Genomic DNA, 19,740 nt, shown 5'->3' on the forward strand with positions numbered 1-19,740 from the left:
TTGCTTTTCCACGAAGCTGACACTATCATCAAAAACCATAGCTTTGTCGCCTTGCAACCGTACCAACTCCTAAACGCCTGTCCCAAGTGCCCGTTTCCCCGTATCTGCCGACCCTAACCAACAGTTCTAAAATCTCTCCTTCATTCTCCCAGCAATAATTCTCAGACTGTTGAAGGCCTTGCCTGGTTGTTGACCAAGCACCAATGAAACGATGCTAAAGCGAGCTGTTAGTCCGGCACGTTCTCGACTTGGCAGTTGGGAAAACAAAACGGGGGCCGCATACCTTTCGCGAGCCATGCCAATATTCTCAAACGCACCGAGAATATGCACCCTTGACCCAGCAAGCACCACGCGTGTCTTTGTGGCATTCTCAATCGCAAACTTCATCTTCCCGTCCTTGCCTGCAATACGACCGATAGCACGTCCGAGCGCGTCAGGCCCAAGCGTTTGCTTCACATCCTTGATATCGAATGACTGAATGTAGAGCGAATCGAGGCGGAGCAGGGCAATCGCATCGTCAATATCGAACCCCATGGCGAACGCCGAGATGAAGTCAGCGCCCATCTGGAGAGCCTCGTTGCTGACGGTGGCCCTGTTGGATCGGAGCTCTACGCGCTTGTCCTTGATGTTCATGCGCACCTGGAGCTTGCAGTGGTCCACGAGCGGGGGATAAATCTGGACTGTGTATTAGCATCTCCCAGCCCCTCTCGTTGTAAATCTGGGGGTGTATGTGACGCACCTTTGTCCAATTGCTCTTGAGAGCAGACATGCGATTTGGTGGAATAGGGATCTTCCTTGTCTCTACACGACGGACAGGATCCTGAAAACGGAGGACAAGTCGTCAGTTGACTATCCTTCGGTGCTTCGGCCAATGAGCGCTTGTTCGTCGCAACATACCACATCTCTTCCTGGCGCAAACCTCGGTCGCCCCTCCTCGTCGACCACCATCTCACTCTCCTCGCCGTTTGCTGGGGGCGCGGCAGCAGCTGGGTCTGTCAGGCCGGTGGCATCTTGAATGTCGAGAATGAGCTCCTCCTCCTGCTCGGTCTGGATGGGAATGGTGGTGTTTTTGGAGGCCGCAGTCGACTGGAGGAGCGCTGTGGGCGCAGGCATTTTGACGTTGATTCTGGTATGAGACTGTGGTCGCAAAAGACTGTGAGTGTGACGGCAACAAGGCTCGAGAAAAAACTTATCGTCGGTCGTTATCGCTGATGGATGGCTGTCGAGTTTGCAGAGGCCTATCCGCCTTTTTTTTGAATGGTGGGGTTGAATTCTGTAGACTTTCGTGGACCCACCATTGGTATCTGGGGCTTATCGATTGGTTTTCGTCGATGCCAAGCAAGCGGCACACCCAGCAGCGATCCTTGTCCCACAGGCTGGGGCTCCGAGCTTAGCGTCATTCACTGACAAGGCTTTCAAGCGCGGCCGCTTTCCAAGGTTCCCGCTGCATTTCTTCACTTTTTGACTTCAACTCCAGAAAAAAAGTGGCCGCGCTCCGGCACAGTTGCAACTCCTCTTCGCCCTTTCCCCCCTTGTTTAAAGAGTCGACAAGGCCCTCTTTGGCCATGACTTGAGCTCTGCTGGCCCGTCGAGCTCCTGCTGCCCCCCGCCTGTGTCTCAGCATGCCTTTCAACAATGACATCTAGCGCCGCAACGACCCAACTGGGCCGTCATCTTTGGGGCTCGATCCGAGATTCCGTCACCATTTTCGCAGCGAGGCTACCACAACGCCCGCCGAAGCCAACCCGCACGCGGTTTGGCCAACTCTGCCAGCCCTTCCACCCCGCAAATCCGAGTCACACTTCGCCATTGATTCATCCAGCGAAGAGCTTCTCGAGGGCTTATTCTTCAAGAGCAGCCCGACCTCCCCCCAGAAAAAGCTGCACCTCCGGGTGTTTGCTCCTCCTGGGATTATCACCCAGTCCATCTTCAACAAACGCAGTGGTGACGACATGCGCTCGCAACACAAGCCAAAAGGCCCAGCTGAGCTATTTGGCACGGCAGATATGGAAACAGAGTCGCCAACCCCGCAATGACCGGGGCGAAGTGAGCATCATCGGGAGGAGGGGCAAGAGCTCCAGCACCAACCGAGACGGCGATAGGAACAATGTCACCGGTCAACCACCACCAAGGACTGAGGTCGAGAAACCACAAAACGGCCCTCCAAAAATACCCGAATCTGAGCTCAGTGAAGCCGAAAGTATCGCGGATTCCATGTCCAAATATTTGCACCTTCCAAAGATGCCGCATAGACCGACGAAAGAGGAGCTTCTTGCAGCGACGAATGGGTTTCTTCAACGACTAAGAGTGCGGTTCAAATGGTTTTCCATCAGGAGTATGCGGCCATGGAATGCAGATGAATGGGGAGCTTTTGTGTCGTGGTTCTTGTTCGGGCATCTTGTCTGGATCTTGGTTGGGACCACTACCTTCTTCTCCCTTATCATTCTGTTTATTAATACCGTCTTTGCTCAGGGTAGGCTTTTTCCGTATATTTCTGATTTGCAAGACACGATACTGATAGGCATGTTCAGAAACGCTCGCGAAATGGATTGGCGACTACCTTACTCAGTCTGCAGGACTTACGGTTGTTTTCGAGTCGGCTATTGTCCCGAGATGGAAGGATGGCGTCATCACCTTCCGGAATGTGTTCGTTTCTCGGAGGCCAGGCCAGCACGGCAAGTCGACTGTCAAGAAGGGTTCCTCCAATGCTGCAGCTGAGGCGGCAGCCGCAAGACAAACGGCACTGGAGGAAGAGGCAGATGATGGCAACTATACGCAATTCGACGTGACCATTGATACCGTCAACGTCACCTTATCGTTTCTAAAATGGTGGAACGGGAAAGGGCTGCTCAGGGATGTAGAGGTCAAGGGTGTTCGAGGTGTAATCGACAGGACCTCGGTTGTCTGGGGCGATGAGGAAGTTGACCCTCTGACTTTCAGACACGAACATAACCCCGGCGACTTCGAGCTTGATTATTTCAAGATGGAAGATCTTCTCGTTACGGTACATCAGCCCGGCGGATTCCGGCCCTTTTCCGTTTCGATATTCTCGTGCGAGCTCCCTCAGCTTCGAAAACAGTGGCTCTTTTACGACTTCCTCTCCGCCTCGCACATGTCAGGTGCGTTTGACGGCTCCCTGTTCACGATCCACCCTCGACAGATACACGGTATTTCAGCCGCCGCCGCAGAGGACCGGAGACAGGACGAGTTTGGCGCATCATCTGCGTGGAAGAAATTCTCTCGTTTACGCATTGACGGTCTCAAGATCGACCACCTGAACCGCGGAGTGGAAGGTCCGTTTGGGTGGATTTATGAAGGAAATGTCGACATCGTAGCCGATGTCATGTTTCCAGCTGATCCCGCCGAAGGGATTGGCAAAGTTGTGGCCGAGTTCTATGACAAAATGGAAGAAGCCGTCACGAGTAACCGGTACCTACAGATATTGGACACCAATGGCACCCGTCGCCGAGAACGAGAACAAAACATCATCAACAACTCAAGGCCTTACTCGGTACGTCATGACGAGAATCTGCTGTCTGGAGAGAACCCATCCGCTCCCCTTCCGGCATCCTCTCACCACCACCCGCCCCCCTCACAAGAAGAGGTTCCCGGGTATCTGGTCATGGACTTGCGCATCCATCTTAACAATGTGCGCGCCGCCGTTCCTCTTTTCAATAATCCGCACATTAGCTATGTCAACCAAGCTCTAGTGCGCCCGATTGTTGCCTACATCAACGCCAAGCGCACATATATTCCCGTAAACTGCCGCATCGTGAAGCGCGTAACCGACTTCGATGGTTCCTGGACGGTCTGGGACTGTGGTCTGATGGATGACACGAGCGCAGAGGTTTACTCTGCGTTTGCGTACAATGTCGAGGACCAGCAGAGCCGAGTTCGCCGGTTCAAACGGGTTGGACTGTGGACTGTCAGTCTTGTTGTTCATGCTCTGCTTGCTGGCGTGGCGGGCGATTACATGTAGCCTATGAACGATACCTATTTAACGATTAATATCTTCTCTTTTTCTCTGCCCGATGGTGATTCCACCCAGGCATGAGATATGTATCACTAAAACAAAAGGGGGTTGGATTCCGGCGGGATGGTACGGACTTTTAAATACACTGGCTGGTGGGACTGCATCATTACGTTTCAGGGCATATTGGCGGGTGGGTTTGGGATAACTGGAGGAGTTTTTTAGCTGTTTTTCCTCTATAGCGATCAGACTCACTCGGGGCGTTGTGGTTACTCTTTTGGGGACTTGGTTTTCACGTCCGTCATCATGTCACGATGCGAAATGACTGGTGGAGTCGAGGGGAAACAGTTGCTAACCGTCGAGCTGTATCAAATACATGACAGAGGGAGCGGAATAAATAAGGTTCAGCAGCATTGTAGTGTGCCCCGTCTTATCACTGGCATCAATGATAGATTTGAATACATTTAGTAAGGACTCTGGAGAAGAAAAGGGGCAACATGCACGTGTGTCGGCCCTAGGACAACTCGAGGGTATCGTGAAAAAACCTATCAACAAACATGAGCTCAGTTGATAAAAGCCAAATTGTCTATGATGATGCGGTAAATTCAACCACGGAGCCTGCCATACCACCTCTTGCTTCACAGATTTTGAGCTATCTTGATATTTCCCCATTGCTCCGCTGATCTATGTTCGTTCTGGCTGTCTAGATAACCATCCAAACGCCTTCAATACCGCCGCTCTCTCGTACTGAACTAGCCGCTGGCTGAATGACAAATTCCCTCCCGAGCTACACTCCCAGGCCCATTCCAAATTTTGTTGTACTGTACATGCCAAACTCTCCCCGGCCTTGACGCGGTGGATAGGGGTCGGCAGCATCTCCCATCATGTTCTGGCCCGGCTTCTCCAGTGCGCAGGTTTTCCATCTGCCAGGTAACCCTATTGAGCTTCTTGTGTCCCAAAGCCCAATCTCTCGCCTGGCATTGAATGTCAAAGTCTGTGACGATGGCGGAATGAAGCGGCAGGCTGCTCATTCATTCGGGGGAGCTTTCACATAAAGTCATCACTGGAGAGTAATTGTGTTAGCCAGCGTCTGTGCATTACCACGGCAAAAAATGTTGAGGACTTACTCTCCAAAGGCCTCATCATCATCGTAGGTAGCGGTATCTTGAGCAACACCACCGCCACGGGACACACCCGCCAGAGAGGTCTTGGTCTTGGCAGCCTTGGTCTTCTTGCCGCCCTTCTCGGCCGCCTTCTCCTCCTTCAGCTTCTCGTTGCTGAGGGCTGTCAGGGCGCTAGCGACCTTCTTGATCTCGTCAGACTTGCAGTCCTTGATGATCTGCTTGAAGTACTCTTGGGCAAAGTTGACGAAGTGGGCCTTCTTGGCGTTGGAGGCGAGGAGAGGAGCTGTCGCGTTGCGGAGGGTCTCGAACTGGCCCTTGGTGAGTGGGTTGAAGATTGGCAGGGTCGAGAGATCGATGGTGTTGTTGGGGTCGCTTCCGGGGAGCTGGACAACGCTGGCGGAGGCGTTGGCCTTGCGGCCGCTGCTGATGCCGATGGCGCCAAAGAGATCCTGGGCGTGGGCAAGATCGGCTTCCTTCTCGGTGCGACGGAGACGCTCACGCTTCTGGGCCTCGGTTTCGCCGTCGCTCTCGGATTCCTCCGCGAGCTGGCGGGCGCGCTCGGCCTGGCGCTCGGCGATGCGCTGGGCCTTGCTCTTCTTGTTGGCAGCGGCTTCGGCTTCGGCCTTGGCCTTGGCTTCGGCAGCCTTCTTTGCCTTCTCGCGCTCTACCTCGGAGTCCTCGGCGGCGTCCCAGGAGTCTAGGACATCGCTGTCCTCGGCCTCCTCATCGTCGAACTTGCGGCGGCCGACGGGGGCAGCGGTGGTTGGGGCCTCGGTGCCGGAGCTAGACTCCTCCTCTTCATCGTCTATAAAACAATAAGCAGGGTCAGCTTGCGGCTACTATGAGGATATGGGTTGCGAAATCATGGCTGCGGACAGTGTCGTCTGTCGCGATGCAAATTGAACAAATCTGAACCCTTGCTCAATCCTTGCCGCGGGGTCGTGTATCACCATGGAGGGGTAACTCAGACGTGGCTTTTCGCGCATCGATCGCGGGGTGATTTTGCGAAAAGAAATGCTTGCTCACTTACCCCACCGCTTGTTTGGTCCAGGCATGTTGATGGTGTTGTTATTTGCTGTACTGCAAAAGAGCGATGTCTGGTAAAATCTAGCGTGAGGGAAGGATTTCTAAGAAGTGGAACGGTTTATGTGCTTCTTCTGGACGGCCTGCGCAAAAGGTTGTTGCGGTGGATCAGGTTTCCAGCAGCAAGGTTGGGCAGCAGAAAAGGGGGGAAAAAAAGATGGTGTCGCCGTTCGTGGTGGAGGGCTACCAATTTAGGTTCCAGGTTGTGCGCACTCCAGCGATGCCCCCCAAGTTTCACAGTGTCCAGGTTTGCTCCCAAACAGCGGCCCCCCACTATTTGATATTTACCTTCTAAGGTCAATATGGATACAGCGGCTTCAAGCTTCCATCAACATCCATCCACTCGCATCCGGCTGCCACCTCTTTGAACGGCACTGGGACCTAATGTATCACAATGGCTCCCACTTAGCATTGTCCCTGCTCATCTGAGTGAATGTCCTGCAAATTGCCAAACAATGACAGGTATCCTTGCAACAGCCTCACCTGGTTCAGTTGGGACGAGTCATGGCTTGGCAAGAGAATCGGTTGACTAAGTCGATTCCATTCACGGGTCATCGCGGAAGTTCAGTGTCGAAGTCCAAAGAGCATATGACTGCACGTGGGAGTAGGGGGAAGCCGGGCGGCAGGTTTGGGTTTGCTGCATGGCTTTTAATCATATCGTCTTTCGGCTATCAAAGTTGACGTCACGGTGTAGAATGTGTAGAATGACTTCTTCCATGGGCCAGATATCACCATCTCCAATGGTTCCAAACAACCGCATGATGCTCAGTAACTACATTATTCTGCGGCTTCTAAGGTGCTGAGTCACCGGGTCGGCTGCTTCTATTTCTTCTGAGATAGCAATCTCACGCCGGAGGAGAAACAATGACAGGGCAAAGCTGACCCGAGAGATCCCGACCACGCCCAAAAATACCTGCGTCCAGCTGACTGGCCAGCACAGCCTTACGAGCTCTCCCAACATATTTCGTGGTCAAAGATAGGCCAACTCCTTGTCCTGTCGGGCCGGGTGTTTGTCGACCAGTTGGATCTTGTTCCGCTGCCGTCTCAGGAAATGCCGCCGCCGAGGCTGGCCGTACTGTTTCCACGGAGAATTACCGCTTCTGTTGATAGAAGGGCACAGGAGGATGGGAGTCACCGGACGAACCCGGAGTGTGTTGAAGCTCGTATCAGTATCCCATGTGAGATTCCTACGATTTGTTTGATTAATACTCGGGGTTGGTATTCCTTGTCGAGGTTTCTGGGGGCCATATAAACCAGTAGAATAGCCACTTCAAGGATGAAGGCGTCTCCTAATCAGCCTTCTTCAACGAACACAGATTCCCTTGGAAACCTTGATATATTCTTACCCACACCACAATGATATCGTCCAAAACTAGCAACCGCATATGCCTCTGCTCCCCACAGCAAACGGCACGGATCACTAGGATTGTTGTCTCCTCTCGCCCAGTTTATCTGACGGGGCTTGGTTATCCGGTTTCCCTTCGACTCAGCTCAGCTGTATCTCAGTCCTCCTCCGAACACACCCGCAGCTTTTCATCCACAAGGGCTGCTCATCTGAAGGATTTCTTCCCGGTGAAGGAGACGGCCTATATACGGAAGACACCGCCAGCATGGCCTCACCATGGTTATACCGAAGAGGAAATGTTGGCAGTGGTGCCTCAACACCGAAAACCCGGATCACTCAGTGATTGGCTTGCCTGGAAGCTGGTCCGTCTGTGTCGGTAAGTCAAAGTTTTATACTTGGAATATCCGAAGTCTTTGTTCGGAGGAACATGCCCTAAATCATATATCCAGATGGGGAACAGACATCGCCACCGGCATAAAGCCCGAACAGCAAGTCGACAAGTCAAACCCAACCACTGCTGTGGCGGCACAGAAGCCGCTGACAGAAGCTCAATGGGTAAGTAACCACACCTATGGCAAAACCCATCCTCCCGGCTCCAGAAGATATCCTAACCAGGCCAGCTTGTTCGGTTCATTTTTCTCGAATCCATTGCCGGCGTCCCTGGAATGGTGGCAGGTATGCTACGGCACCTTGAGAGCCTCAGACGCCTCAAACGGGACAATGGCTGGATCGAAACCTTGCTCGAGGAGTCATACAATGAAAGAATGCATCTTCTCACCTTTATGAAGATGTGCGAGCCAGGCTGGTTCATGAAGACGATGATTCTCGGGGCGCAGGGTGTCTTCTTCAACGCCATGTTCCTGAGCTACTTGATCTCGCCACGAATTACACACCGTTTCGTTGGCTACCTCGAGGAGGAAGCGGTCCACACCTATACTCGATGTATCCGGGAGATTGAACAAGGCGATCTTCCCAAGTGGTCTGATCCGAACTTCCAGATTCCCGATCTTGCTGTCACGTACTGGAAGATGCCCGAGGGAAAACGGACCATGAGGGATCTTATCCTTTACATTCGTGCCGATGAGGCAGTTCACCGCGGTGTGAACCACACCTTGAGCAACCTCAACCACAAGGAGGATCCCAATCCTTTCGTCAGCGACTACAAGTGCGATGCTGACCATCAACGACCCAACCCGGCGCTCAAGCCGACTGGGTTTGAGCGGAGCGAGGTCATTGGTTGAAAAATGATGGTTTAAAATAACCAGGGCGAGGACGTCTGTTCGACAGCAAACTGCATCAATTCTACGTATTTGGTCATATTTGGGCTCTATTATAGGCATCTTGGTGGGCATGGTAGAGGTTTGGCGGCGTTATCATGGCTTAGACAGGATACCAGCACCTCCTCTCATTGACCAGGCTTTTGGCGCATTCGGGTAAACAAAATATAAGTAACCAGACGAAGTATAATACTGAATAATGCACTGCTTTCTGTATCTAGTGATCTGCGCGGGTAGGGGAGCTCCTTCAACGTATCAGTACGTGTAGCGTCGAACACCTCAGCCACCATTGGCAGACATTACCCATTTGATTCACACACTCAGAAAGTAGGGACTGCGACATGAAATCAAGGGCTTACAGGATAGTTGACATACTTCAAATACTAGATATAGGCCTTTAGAATTTGCCGAGAGGCTTTTAAGGATAGTCGAGAGGCTTTTAAGGATAGTCGAGAGGCCTTTCAACATGGCCTTTAAGAACTTAGGGTTTGGTCACAATCTCTCGGAAGATCCCAAAGCATAGCCTCTTTCACCAAGAGTCTGCCAGATCAGCGCAGGTTGCAGGTGTTGAGCTGAGGCGACAAGTTGCAGGTAATAATCTAGCTCATTTGGGTCTCGAGTTTCAGGGCCTGCCTATTACCACCCGTGCCTCGCACAGATAGTTTGTGATTAATGCATCATTCGATCCCGATCAGTGCCCGAATAAAGCGTAACAAACACAGGTGGTTATGGTATTGACAGGGCTGAATGTGCATGAAAAGCAAGCGACAAATAGCACATTCTGGCCATGATATCAGTCATGTGCCTCCATTTCTTCTGGACCCAAGTTCAGAAGAAGAGCTGATGTTACCGCCGCCGCTACTGAGTTGGGCTTATGGTATTATCCATGATAGGGCTGAGGACCATTGCCGGGACCAACAGGCTCCAAATCCGATGGGGTGTGAATGGGTAGATGAGCGAATAGCTTATCTTGTCAAGTGCCGCTGTGCCTCACATGGAATAATCCGATGGAACAAATGGAACTTGTCAAGACTCGAATTACATTTCGCCGCCATGACGCTTGGCTGTTGCTTCGTCGGGACGAACTGCGAGGACGAGCAAGTGGGAAGAGATCCCAGGCTGTTAATTCGTAGGAAAGCGAAGGGGACCATCCACTGACACAAGTCACATCACTACTGCGCGGTTCTTATCAATGGGGCACGGTGTCCACACTGTCTTTACCCCTCTACAAGACAACAATTTGGGGATGCCATAACGGGGGAGGTACAGTGCGATGTCAACATTCAAGCACGGGCATATATATCATCGGATTGGATGAAGCGGGGGAGCTGGGGCACCCGTTTCAACATCTTGAATGATCATCCGAATCCAGACCTGTGATTTCCGGCCCGTATAAATAAAGCGTAAAGGAACTCTTCTGGTTTACTGACCCCGTTTGGCGCTTTGTAAAAGTACAGATGGCGGTAGAGGACCATGATTGTGAGGAGATACGATCTTGCCCCCCCACCAGTTGAAGGGGTTCCCTTACAAGACTCGTGATATGTGCCCGGCCACACTCCATGTCCGGTCTGAGAATATCCACTCTCGGGGCACCTCCGTTTTCTTCACCGCAGTCACAGTGACCCATCCCCGAGTTCCCTGCTTAATCTGTCCGTAACATTGCCCTGTCGTTGTGCCTCAAAACCTGCACATTCTCAGGGCCCTGACGCCCGAATATGTTCACGACTTGGCATCCCTTGGCCAGTGCACTTACACCAGTATTTTCATACCGAAATAGGATCCAGTCTCCCTGCGCTCAGAGGGTCAACAGCAGGCGCATACCATTAACTTCCAGTTCGACAGGCGCCAGCCTTGTGGTTCGTTAGGCCAGGTAAGGAGCACCCCTATTTCCCCCATGATAATCCAATCTACCGACCTAAAAAACGGCCCAGTGCGTCCCGGGCCTGTCGAGGAAAGCGCTTGAGTGCAGCGCAGCACATACTTTGTCTGCTCATGAAGCCTTCTCACCTCACCCACAGATCACCCACAGGTGCAGGGCGCCTGCTATCAGACAGAGTTCAGACAGAGTGTGAGGAAAACCCCAGCTAATAGCTCACACAAAGATCCCACTCAACCACAATTGGCCGGCACAGGTTGACTCGACCCCACCATTCGCTCTGCCCCCCGGTCACCCCCCCCCGTGGGCCCCTCCTTGCCCGCCTCCATCCAACAAGCACAACGCACCCGACGCTCGCATCTCACCCGGGAAGCGGTTCAGAAAGCGGGAGAAGAAGAACAGGCTCGGCGGCTACGAAACGTCGTCGCGTGGGTTCCCCTCTCCTCCTGCCTTCTCGATCGTCCATCAAACGACCGAAACACATCCAGAAGGTGGGGTTGGACCTGCCAGCGAAGCACCTTTTACTCGTTCCATCGTCGCTGCACGTTGCTGCATACCTACCTAAGCACCCAGCACAGCCTCGCTCTCCAAAGCACTGCCACGGTGCCTGGAAGGCTGACTCCCAAACTGCCTCGTCGCGCGTTCTAAAGACAGAAACACCACGTACAACACCATTGACTCTCTAGCGGTCCGACAGCGAATCAGCGAATTCATGGACCAACAGCTTCCCCAGGCCCGCGGGCGATCGCTCTCGGCCGCATCTACCGGCGGGGGACACCACCACCAGCAGCCTCCCAATATAATAAGAGATCACTCTCCTTCGCCCGCCCGCTTTCCCAATCCGAATGATGCCGTCGTCTCTTCTATCGGTCTCGGTCTTGGCCTCGTCGACCAGCAGTTTTCCACCGCCCAGCCCGACTACTCGGCTTACAACGCAAACTCCAACAGCTTCTTGAACAACCACCAGCCCTCGCCCCAGCCCTTCTCCCAGCCGGGCTTGTCTGACCCGTCCAACGTCCCTACCTTTGACCTCAACCAGAGCTTCACGGACCCCCTCAAGCCCGAGAACTCCTCCTTTGGCACCTCCGCCTCGAGCACTTACCCCCAACCTCAGACGCTCCTGGCCCCGAGTTTTGGCGACGCTGACTTCACCATCTTTCCGCCGACCCCCGGCGAATCTCAGTACGACGCCCCGCTGTTTGTTGGCGACAGCCAGCAGCAGCTCAACAGCCCAAACGCCAACATGATGGCACAGTCAAACCACAACCAGACCCCTCCTCACCTTCTCAACCCCGATCCTCAACAGCCTGGCTCTGCCCAGCACTCTCCGTCCTTCAACCAGCATCAGTTTCCTCCTCCCGGGAGGCATTCTAGGAATGTGTCACTCGGGCCCGAGGCGGCGCTTCTTCCGGGCCAGGTAGACTGGACCCGTGCTCAATTTCAGGGGCATAGACGCTCCCCCTCCGAGTTCTCTGATGTCTCCTCCGCCGCGCCTTCTCCCCTCCTCGTCAGTTCCGATAGTTTCGAGCAGCATGATGGCCATTCACCGATGGTACGTCCTCAAGATGCCGGTCTTTATCAGGAGCTACATGGCATTGGAAGCTTTAGCATCTCGGACCACGGAGCTCACAGCCCAAATCACCCCGGAGCCAGGAGTCCATCACATAGCCCAGCCATTTCTCCACGTATTCTGCCTCAACAGCTGCCTGATGTGAACCAGAACAACTTCATGCTCCAATCACAGGGCAATTATGGTCACCCTTCGCCATATTTGCAGAGTTCCCAGGAGGCCTTTCCCTCGCTGCCACAGGAGACGGAGAATATAACCCCCAACCAAATGCCAGCACCTCCTTCCATTAATATCGATTTTGCGCCGACAGCCGTTAGAAACGGGTTTGATCAGCCCAAGAGCCTCGATGTCGACTCTCTTACACCGCCGGAAAGAGGTATGTCTTTTTTTTTCTTTTTTTTTTTTTGCAAAGAAAATCCGAAATGTCAAAAACTAACATGAGCCTGTTTCTTGCTCAGGACGACGATTGGCTCGACCTCGTGCGGTAACAGATCCGTACAACACGAGCGGAGCGCTTCTTGGTTCCCATCGTAGCCCTTCCGCCACTGGGAGTTTGTCTCCCAACTCTGCTTCGGATGGTCGCTCCGATATTTCCCGCTCACTCTCCCCACTTGACCGGTCTGGGGCATCCCCTAACAGACGGCGCCAATCTACCTCGTCGGTGCCCAACAATGTCATTGCCCTTCGGCTGGCGGACCCAGAATACAACGGCGGCGTGGCTGGCGAGGGTGCCGGTGGCTCAAAGCGTGTCCAAAAACACCCAGCAACCTTCCAATGCACACTATGTCCAAAACGGTTTACTCGTGCTTACAATCTGCGGTCACATCTCCGCACTCATACCGACGAGCGTCCGTTTGTATGTACCGTCTGTGGAAAAGCTTTTGCTCGACAGCATGACCGCAAACGACACGAAGGACTGCATTCGGGGGAGAAGAAGTTTGTCTGCAAAGGAGACCTCAAGAGCGGCAGTCAATGGGGTTGCGGTAGACGGTTTGCCCGTGCGGATGCGCTCGGCAGACATTTCCGCTCAGAAGCTGGGCGGATATGCATCAAACCACTTCTCGACGAGGAAATAAACGAGCGACAACGGCAGTGGAACGAACAGCGCATGCAACAAGCTGCGGTGCAGGGCATGGTCATGCAGGCTCCTGGTATGATGATGCCTCCCGGCATGGATCCGAACGCGGGTGCGTACCCTATGGACCCCAACGGCAACTATGCGCTGCCACAGGCACTCTTGGCGCAATACCCAGCTTTGGCACAGATGAATTGGTCAGACATGGGCGGCGGAGGCGGCATAGAGGACGACATCAGCGGAAGAAGCAGCTACGATGCAAGCGACTATGACGACGAAGCTGATGGAGGCTACGTCAGCGGGCCTGGTACCGGGTTTGGGCCCGGGGGGATGCAGGAGAACTTTGGGGAGATAGGGTACGCAAGCGACTATGGAGGACGCTGATGATCAGGCTGTTGCTTCCATAACACAACACAAAAGATGAATTCGTGGATGGTCTTTGCGTAGCGCGTCGATTTGATTGAAGGGGGTTTCTTTTACTTGTCCCTTTTTTTGAACAGCATATCATTACTTTGGGGGGGGGGGGGAGGCACATAGATGGGAGACAGTCCCCCTGTCTTATATTTCGCTGGAGATATCCGATTATGGCCGCAACCTTTACACAGGGCATCGTTTTTTGGATGACTTGATGATTTTTTTTAAATTTTATTTTTTTCAAGTATTGGCCTTATTTGGGGATTTTAGCCCAGGATACGGCGGTGGGCTGGTTTGTTATGGCGAGGGAATTTCGAAAAGGAAACATGTTGGTGTTTTTGGATTCGATTTTTGAAATTATATCAGGCGAGATCGCACGCATCTGATGCGATTTGGTTGCTTATAGATACCAATCTACTATGTTTTATTGGCTTCCACTAGACATCTTTGGTCTTGATCTCCAGAGGTTGTAAATATCTATTAGCGTCAGAGACTGAATCACACACATCTCTGGGCGACGAAAATAGTGTGGGACGGCACGTATAATCAGTTCAGTTGGTTCATGGGGCCGTATCGACCAGCGAGAGCCGTAGAAAGACCTTGTAGGTGTCCTGATCGACCTTTAACACAAATGGATGTGGAAAATAACGACAGTGAATTGATCCTCCCACCCCTGCCAAGATACGGACATCAGATCAAGCCCCGTCAGATCCAGAGACGATGGGTGTATCGAAGCGGGTATCGTATACGGCCTGAGCTACTTTTTGTCTTCGCCCTGCGCACCACACCTCTTTCCCAACAAACTGCATTGCCGGATAGCGTCATACATGGATGTAAAGTGGTATCCCGCTGCCGGTTGCTGGCCCGCTCTCGGCGCAGACAAGGCCATATGGCAAAGTTGGAATACGCTGTGGCACGGTGGTATCTCGGGTTGAAGGTGGGATGAGCACTCGGGCGAGAGGAAGGATGATGAGATGATGTCTGCATAACAGGAGGTCTTTCACTGGCGGGATGACGACAGATGGACATGAGGTTGCAGAGATGCAACATGTTCATATCTCCTGGTTGATATCAATTGCTTGTTAGCCCACCTCCCTCTTGCCTTTTGCTACAATCATCATTCAAACTCCTTTTCTGAGCACACAATTGCCAGAATGGCTCTTCCTAGCGAAACGAGGGCTGTTATCATTGCCTCCATAGGCAAGGCCGAGATCAAGTCGGTCCCCCTCCCTACGCTTCGAGACGACTACATACTCGTCCGGACGACAGCCGTGGCGTTGAATCCCACAGATTGGAAGCACGTCTACGGGATCAACCTCGGACCTAATCAGCCAACCGTTATCGACACCCGTGTAGGCTGCGACTACGCCGGCATCGTCGAGCACGTTGGGCCCAAAGTGACCAAGGCCTTCAAGAAGGGAGACCTCATCTGCGGCCCGGCCCATGGATCCAACGCCGTTCAGCCAGAGGACGGGACGTTTGCAGAATACATCGTGGTGAAAGGGGATGTTCAGATCAAGGTGCCTGGTAACCTCAAAGACTACGAAGCAGCCACGTTGGGAATTGGGATAACAACTGCTGTATGCAATGTTCCTTCAGCCCGCCCCTCCCCTTTTTTTTTCCTCACAATCACGTGGGTATGGACAATTGACGCCATCACCAGGGCCAAGGCCTGTACCAAGCCCTCTCCCTCCCCCTCCCTTCACCAGCTTCCCCTGTCCCGGACCCGGACCCGGACCCCAGAAGAAAGATCTTGATCTACGGCGGCAGCACGGCCACCGGCCTCCTCGGCATCCAGTTCGCCGCTTTATCTGGATACACCATCGCCACGACTTGCTCCCCGCACAACTTCTCCCGAGTCCGGTCGCTCGTCGGCAACGGCAGCGTTTCTGCATATGACTACCGCTCTCCGACCCTATCGTCAGACTTGAAAGCATGGGCTGGCGACGATCTGACGGTGGCATGGGACTGCATAGCGAGCACTGACTCGGCAAAGTTGTGCGCTTCTGTGCTGGCGAAGGAAGGCGGGAAGTACAGGTCTCTGCTGAGGGTGCCGGACGAGGTGGTCAAGGGGGTGAATGGCAAGGTTGACAGCGGGTTCACGTTTGCGTATACGGCCTTGGGGGAGGCGTTCAGGAAGGCGGTGGATATCCCGGCTGTGGAGGGGGATTTTGAGTTTGCGAAGCAGTTTTGGGAGCTGGCTAGAGAGTTGTTGGCGCAGGGAAAGGTGAAGACTGTGGAGGCGGAGGTCAATAGGGGTGGGAAGGGGGGGTTGGAAGGGGTGTTGGTTGGGTTGCGGGAGTTGAAGGAAGGGAGGGTGAGTGGGAGAAAGTTGGTGTACACTTTGAGAGGTGATGGCTCGGCTGATTTTTGATATGCTCTCATCTATACGGGTCTGACCCATATATCTTGATCAAACTGGGCTGAAAGACTTGTAGATTACATTAGAAAGCAGGGGTATCTCGGACATGGGGCGTGAAGGGCTACCTAGGAACAAACTCGACAACATGCATTAAGTGATTCAGCAAAAGTCCAGCCCATGCGCCCACTATGGCAGGGTGACCGTGTTTTCCTGACATCAGACAAAAGATCTTTGACCTACACCACTGGCAAGGCCTCCGCCGGCATCCCAGCATTTGCGACAGCAGGATCACTGTTAACCCCAGCAGCGGCAGCATCAGTTTTCCTGGCGACGCCATCCACGACCCTCTGCAGGATTTCCTGATGCGCACTCGAAAACCTGGATCTGACAAAGTGTTTGACGAAAAAGTTGCAGTCGATTCCCGCAATTTCCACCAGCTCCCACTCTCCTTCGTCACCAGGCCCAAGCAACAAGTCTGGGCCGTCTTGCACCTCCCCCCTCCTCCTGACTTCGTAACTGCTCCTCACCACCACGCCTGCCTGGGCATTGGCTCGAACCCGGACGCCATGGTCAAAGCTCTGCATTACACACGGGATGCCCACCTCCTTGGTGCCCCAGGCGCCGAAACCAGGAATGACAGGGACCCGGTCCACCACTATAAAGGCCTGCAGCTTGGTGCCAGATTCGAGAAACAGGGGATCATCTACGACTTCCGAGACATCGAGGTGCCGCTGCTCAAAGTGGGCGACGTAGGGGTTGGCTTTGATGAGGGGCTCGTAGGCGTGGAGGCTCGCGAGGACGGCCTTGGGATCAACCCTGGCGGGGATGGGGACGCGTGTTATGACTGAGAGGGTTGGTGTGTGGGTGTTTGTGGCTGTCATTGTAGTGAACGGTGTAAGTTCTTAACGGTAGGTGGTTCTGTAGACGTGGTCAGCGCGCAAAGAAAAGGAAGAGGCTCAACGTTCTTATCCTGATATGGCGGCTTTGTTTCTACATGGGCCAAACGAGGGGAGGCGCACGCAAAGTGGGCACCGCTCAAAGTCAAAGAAAAGCTGAGCTCGAGCGGCCGAGGGAATGCAAAGCTGAAGGCGCTCTCACCTGGACGGGTGGGTGTCGGGTGTTGAGGCCAGCATAAAACTAATGAGGGCCAATATCTACGCCAGAGGCAAACGACGAGATGAGGTGTGATTGACCAGTGACTGTGTGTTTTATAGTATATGTGCCAGCAAGTTGCAAAACGACCGAGATAGGGATGAAAATGGCAGCAGTTGTTGCTGTTTCTGGAGCTGTGTTTGGGATGCCGAGTGGATGGCTGGAGTGGGTCGAGACTGGGACCGTGTCAATGGTCGTTCTTTCCGCACTGGTTCGTAGCTAACGGTTAGCAGAGTTTCTTTAGTATGGAGCCTTTTCACAATTGTCCAGCGCAGACAAGGTTCGAAATCTACAGATACAACAACCCACGGTAGTCACACTCATTAACTCCCCGACATCCAGTCCCCCGCGTTGGGACCAACATGAAACGGTCCAGGGTTGGTGGACTCGACTGTTCTAAATACGGTGTGGCTCAGCCCTCTTTGGCCGTGCAGCTGCCGCGTCGGGGGCCAAAAGGCAGACATGATGGAGGTGTCCGGTGCTTCGGTTCTTCAGCCCCGTCGACAGCCCGGTCAGTTCGCCGGGGTACAGGCCGGGATACAGGCCGGGGATGGCTCAAGTGGACACACAAAGGTGGGCCCAGCCTCCGGAAGGCTTGACGATCATTTCGGGAGGAGCCGTTATCAAGGTCAGTGTCGCCTCCGGCTCCGAACATTTGGCAACTTACACCAACAGCTACTCCGTACTGATGGTACCTATCAAATTTGACCACTCTTCACTCCTGAGCGGACGACAGCCCTATCGGATTAGACATGTCAAAAAAAGAGCATTTTCTTGCCCCAGGCGCATTCTGGCGGTGAAGAGGACGACAAATGGGACGGGCACCTCTTCTGCATCAACTCTGCGTCAAGCTGCATGAGCGGGTCACTGCCTGTCGTCCCATGAACTTTTGATGTTCTCTTTTGATAGGGAACCCCACTGCATATTATGGAGGATGTGGTGTATGGACCACAGTTGTCAAACATGACGCGGATTTGAGCATCCATCATACTGCTTGTTCCCGTCACAGTCTCTGCTGCTGGCTCTCTTTTGGGGAGACTGTGTCAAGCTGTTTGCTCCTTGTGTGCCTCTGTGCAACTTCTCTGTGTCCCAAGATCAGAGGCCACACCGGGCCCTCACAACGCAGCCATCGAAATCCTCGCTAGCGGCGCATAGCTGCCCAGCCTGCAACGCATCTCAACCTTGGGCAGAAAGATGATTCGCCATTGCCCGTCGCGTTTGATGCAGGAAGGGTACCCCCAGATCGCGTTGCGCGCATCTCCTAATCTCCTACCACTTACACACGAGTCTGTCCAGTCCCGAACGACTTTCGATGCCGAGCCCGCATGCACTCAATGCCAGCAGCCAGAAGACAAGAACCCACCATGGCGCGCTGCCGAGTCCCATGACGGGCATATCGATGGCTAACAGCGTGTGAAATCATCCGAACCGTCAATTGCCAACGTTCATCGGGGAGCCCCACCGATTTCGGCTGGGTCAGGTGGGCGACAGAGACATGGCCGAACGCTACCCTGACCCCCATGAGCCCACGCGGGGCATTCACGATTCCCCGCTATCTTGGCCAGAGAGGGTGAGAGGGGCATCATGGAAGTCGTCACCCATTGCACCATGTTTCGGGATGCCGCATCAACAGCAGATGAGGCCTTCTCCACGCCGACACACACGACGGCAGGACCTGTACGGATATCAGCAAGTAATTGGCCAAGGCGTCGAAAGTTGGATGCTGTCTTCCGGTGGCATGGTGCACACATATAATAACCATAATGGCAGCCGTAGATTCGGCTTGGTCCCTTCTGTTATATCAAAGCTTGGCTGGCCTATGGCACCCGTCTTTAGCCGTTTGATTTCGAACGCTCTCTCACGGTTTCACATTGTGCACAACGTCGAGAGCTGGGTTTGGGCTGTTGACAGGGGGGAATTGGCGAGGGGCAAGGGGAGCTTCTGGTGTCGGGACTGGGATGGATCACCTCGCCCTAACCGGATTGGAGCAGCCATCCTTTGTAACCAGCCAATGGCAGCCATCCCCAGCCATCCCGCAAAGTGCGCTCCAGGTCAAATTGTGGTGTCAAGCGCACGGCTGGGAGTCGGTCGGGGACATCAGCACAAGTCGAGAGGGAAAGAGGAGGAGCACCAAGCAGTCCCACCTACTGACCACGACACGCGTGACTGGGCCAGAGAGAGGGAAAAGAGGGTGAGCGCAATTGTTGCTTGGTTAGCGCGGGGCATTTCCCTCTTCTTCAGTAAACCAAGATCAGGAAGAAGAAACAGACCAAGGCGTTGGCTATCGCATAACATCGCCGTGGCTGTTCTCCGATTTGTCCTGCGACAATCCGGTACATCAAAGTACCCTCGGCCGTGCATGAATACCTCTTTTGTACGGCCACGGAACCGTGCTCTCCTTTCCGCCTCTCTTTTGCCTGCTCTGGTTTCTGTTTGACCACCTGTGTGCCGACCACTTATCCTGTCCGCACCCTGCTGAGGCGGGGGCCATA

At 53.7% G+C, this 19,740-nt stretch overlaps 8 protein-coding genes across 8 annotated transcripts; 5 read left to right on the forward strand and 3 right to left on the reverse strand.

The window, feature by feature from the left end:
- Positions 1-2: 2 nt before the first annotated feature.
- PNO1 (pre-rRNA-processing protein pno1) lies at positions 3-2,230 on the reverse strand. The gene is made up of 4 exons (XM_062877319.1): positions 898-2,230; positions 740-820; positions 284-675; positions 3-214 (listed from the first exon to the last, which is right to left on the reverse strand). The coding sequence occupies exons 1-4, from the start codon at positions 1,111-1,113 to the stop codon at positions 127-129; spliced, it is 777 nt and encodes a 258-aa protein (XP_062733064.1). The 5' UTR covers positions 1,114-2,230; the 3' UTR covers positions 3-126.
- On the forward strand, positions 1,278-4,462 carry MDM31 (Mitochondrial distribution and morphology protein 31, mitochondrial precursor). The gene is made up of 2 exons (XM_062877320.1): positions 1,278-2,473; positions 2,532-4,462. The coding sequence occupies exons 1-2, from the start codon at positions 1,636-1,638 to the stop codon at positions 3,977-3,979; spliced, it is 2,286 nt and encodes a 761-aa protein (XP_062733065.1). The 5' UTR covers positions 1,278-1,635; the 3' UTR covers positions 3,980-4,462.
- Positions 4,463-4,593: 131 nt separating this feature from the next.
- HCR1 (Translation initiation factor 3 subunit J component) lies at positions 4,594-6,753 on the reverse strand. Its single transcript, XM_062877321.1, has 3 exons — positions 6,125-6,753; positions 5,098-5,899; positions 4,594-5,033 (listed from the first exon to the last, which is right to left on the reverse strand). The coding sequence occupies exons 1-3, from the start codon at positions 6,147-6,149 to the stop codon at positions 5,018-5,020; spliced, it is 843 nt and encodes a 280-aa protein (XP_062733066.1). The 5' UTR covers positions 6,150-6,753; the 3' UTR covers positions 4,594-5,017.
- Positions 6,754-7,520: 767 nt separating this feature from the next.
- On the forward strand, positions 7,521-9,042 carry AOX2,PaAOX (Alternative oxidase mitochondrial precursor). The gene is made up of 3 exons (XM_062877322.1): positions 7,521-7,898; positions 7,972-8,077; positions 8,143-9,042. The coding sequence occupies exons 1-3, from the start codon at positions 7,534-7,536 to the stop codon at positions 8,761-8,763; spliced, it is 1,092 nt and encodes a 363-aa protein (XP_062733067.1). The 5' UTR covers positions 7,521-7,533; the 3' UTR covers positions 8,764-9,042.
- A 1,472-nt stretch (positions 9,043-10,514) lies between these two features.
- Positions 10,515-11,240, forward strand: QC761_0049080 (uncharacterized protein; the record flags this gene model as incomplete). The annotated part of the gene is made up of 3 exons (XM_062872450.1): positions 10,515-10,556; positions 10,577-10,669; positions 10,902-11,240. The coding sequence occupies 3 exons, from the start codon at positions 10,515-10,517 to the stop codon at positions 11,238-11,240; spliced, it is 474 nt and encodes a 157-aa protein (XP_062733068.1).
- A 147-nt stretch (positions 11,241-11,387) lies between these two features.
- Positions 11,388-13,704, forward strand: CRZ1 (DNA-binding transcription factor; the record flags this gene model as incomplete). The annotated part of the gene is made up of 2 exons (XM_062877323.1): positions 11,388-12,621; positions 12,704-13,704. The coding sequence occupies 2 exons, from the start codon at positions 11,388-11,390 to the stop codon at positions 13,702-13,704; spliced, it is 2,235 nt and encodes a 744-aa protein (XP_062733069.1).
- Positions 13,705-14,888: 1,184 nt separating this feature from the next.
- QC761_0049100 (uncharacterized protein) lies at positions 14,889-16,108 on the forward strand (the record flags this gene model as incomplete). Its single annotated transcript, XM_062872451.1, has 2 exons — positions 14,889-15,314; positions 15,398-16,108. The coding sequence occupies 2 exons, from the start codon at positions 14,889-14,891 to the stop codon at positions 16,106-16,108; spliced, it is 1,137 nt and encodes a 378-aa protein (XP_062733070.1).
- QC761_0049110 (uncharacterized protein) lies at positions 15,789-17,784 on the reverse strand. Its single transcript, XM_062872452.1, has 3 exons — positions 17,195-17,784; positions 16,336-17,014; positions 15,789-15,968 (listed from the first exon to the last, which is right to left on the reverse strand). Exons 2-3 carry the CDS (start codon positions 16,975-16,977, stop codon positions 15,936-15,938), a joined length of 675 nt encoding a protein of 224 aa, XP_062733071.1. The 5' UTR covers positions 16,978-17,014; positions 17,195-17,784; the 3' UTR covers positions 15,789-15,935.
- Between the last annotated feature and the right edge of the window lie 1,956 nt (positions 17,785-19,740).

The sequence above is a fragment of the Podospora bellae-mahoneyi genome, chromosome 3, assembly GCF_035222275.1.
Source record: "Podospora bellae-mahoneyi strain CBS 112042 chromosome 3, whole genome shotgun sequence".
In the NCBI taxonomy this organism is placed as follows: Eukaryota; Fungi; Ascomycota; class Sordariomycetes; order Sordariales; family Podosporaceae; genus Podospora; species Podospora bellae-mahoneyi.

Excerpts from the sequence above, each read along its gene's own strand:
- HCR1 (XM_062877321.1), bottom strand. The coding sequence starts at position 6,149 with ATGCCTGGACCAAACAAGCGGTGGG. Across the intron at positions 5,900-6,124 it reads TGGACCAAACAAGCGGTGGG|ACGATGAAGAGGAGGAGTCT; the intron begins GTAAGTGAGCAA and ends ATTGTTTTATAG.
- MDM31 (XM_062877320.1), top strand. The coding sequence starts at position 1,636 with ATGACATCTAGCGCCGCAACGACCCAACTGGGCCGTCATCTTTGGGGC. Across the intron at positions 2,474-2,531 it reads TAATACCGTCTTTGCTCAGG|AAACGCTCGCGAAATGGATT; the intron begins GTAGGCTTTTTC and ends AGGCATGTTCAG.
- QC761_0049110 (XM_062872452.1), bottom strand. The coding sequence starts at position 16,977 with ATGACAGCCACAAACACCCACACACCAACCCTCTCAGTCATAACACGC. Across the intron at positions 15,969-16,335 it reads CGGAGGCCTTGCCAGTGGTG|TCTTCACCTTTCCCTGCGCC; the intron begins TAGGTCAAAGAT and ends CCGCCTCCACAG.
- PNO1 (XM_062877319.1), bottom strand. The coding sequence starts at position 1,113 with ATGCCTGCGCCCACAGCGCTCCTCCAGTCGACTGCGGCCTCCAAAAAC. Across the intron at positions 821-897 it reads TTGCGCCAGGAAGAGATGTG|GATCCTGTCCGTCGTGTAGA; the intron begins GTATGTTGCGAC and ends CTCCGTTTTCAG. Across the intron at positions 676-739 it reads TCAAGAGCAATTGGACAAAG|ATTTATCCCCCGCTCGTGGA; the intron begins GTGCGTCACATA and ends TACACAGTCCAG.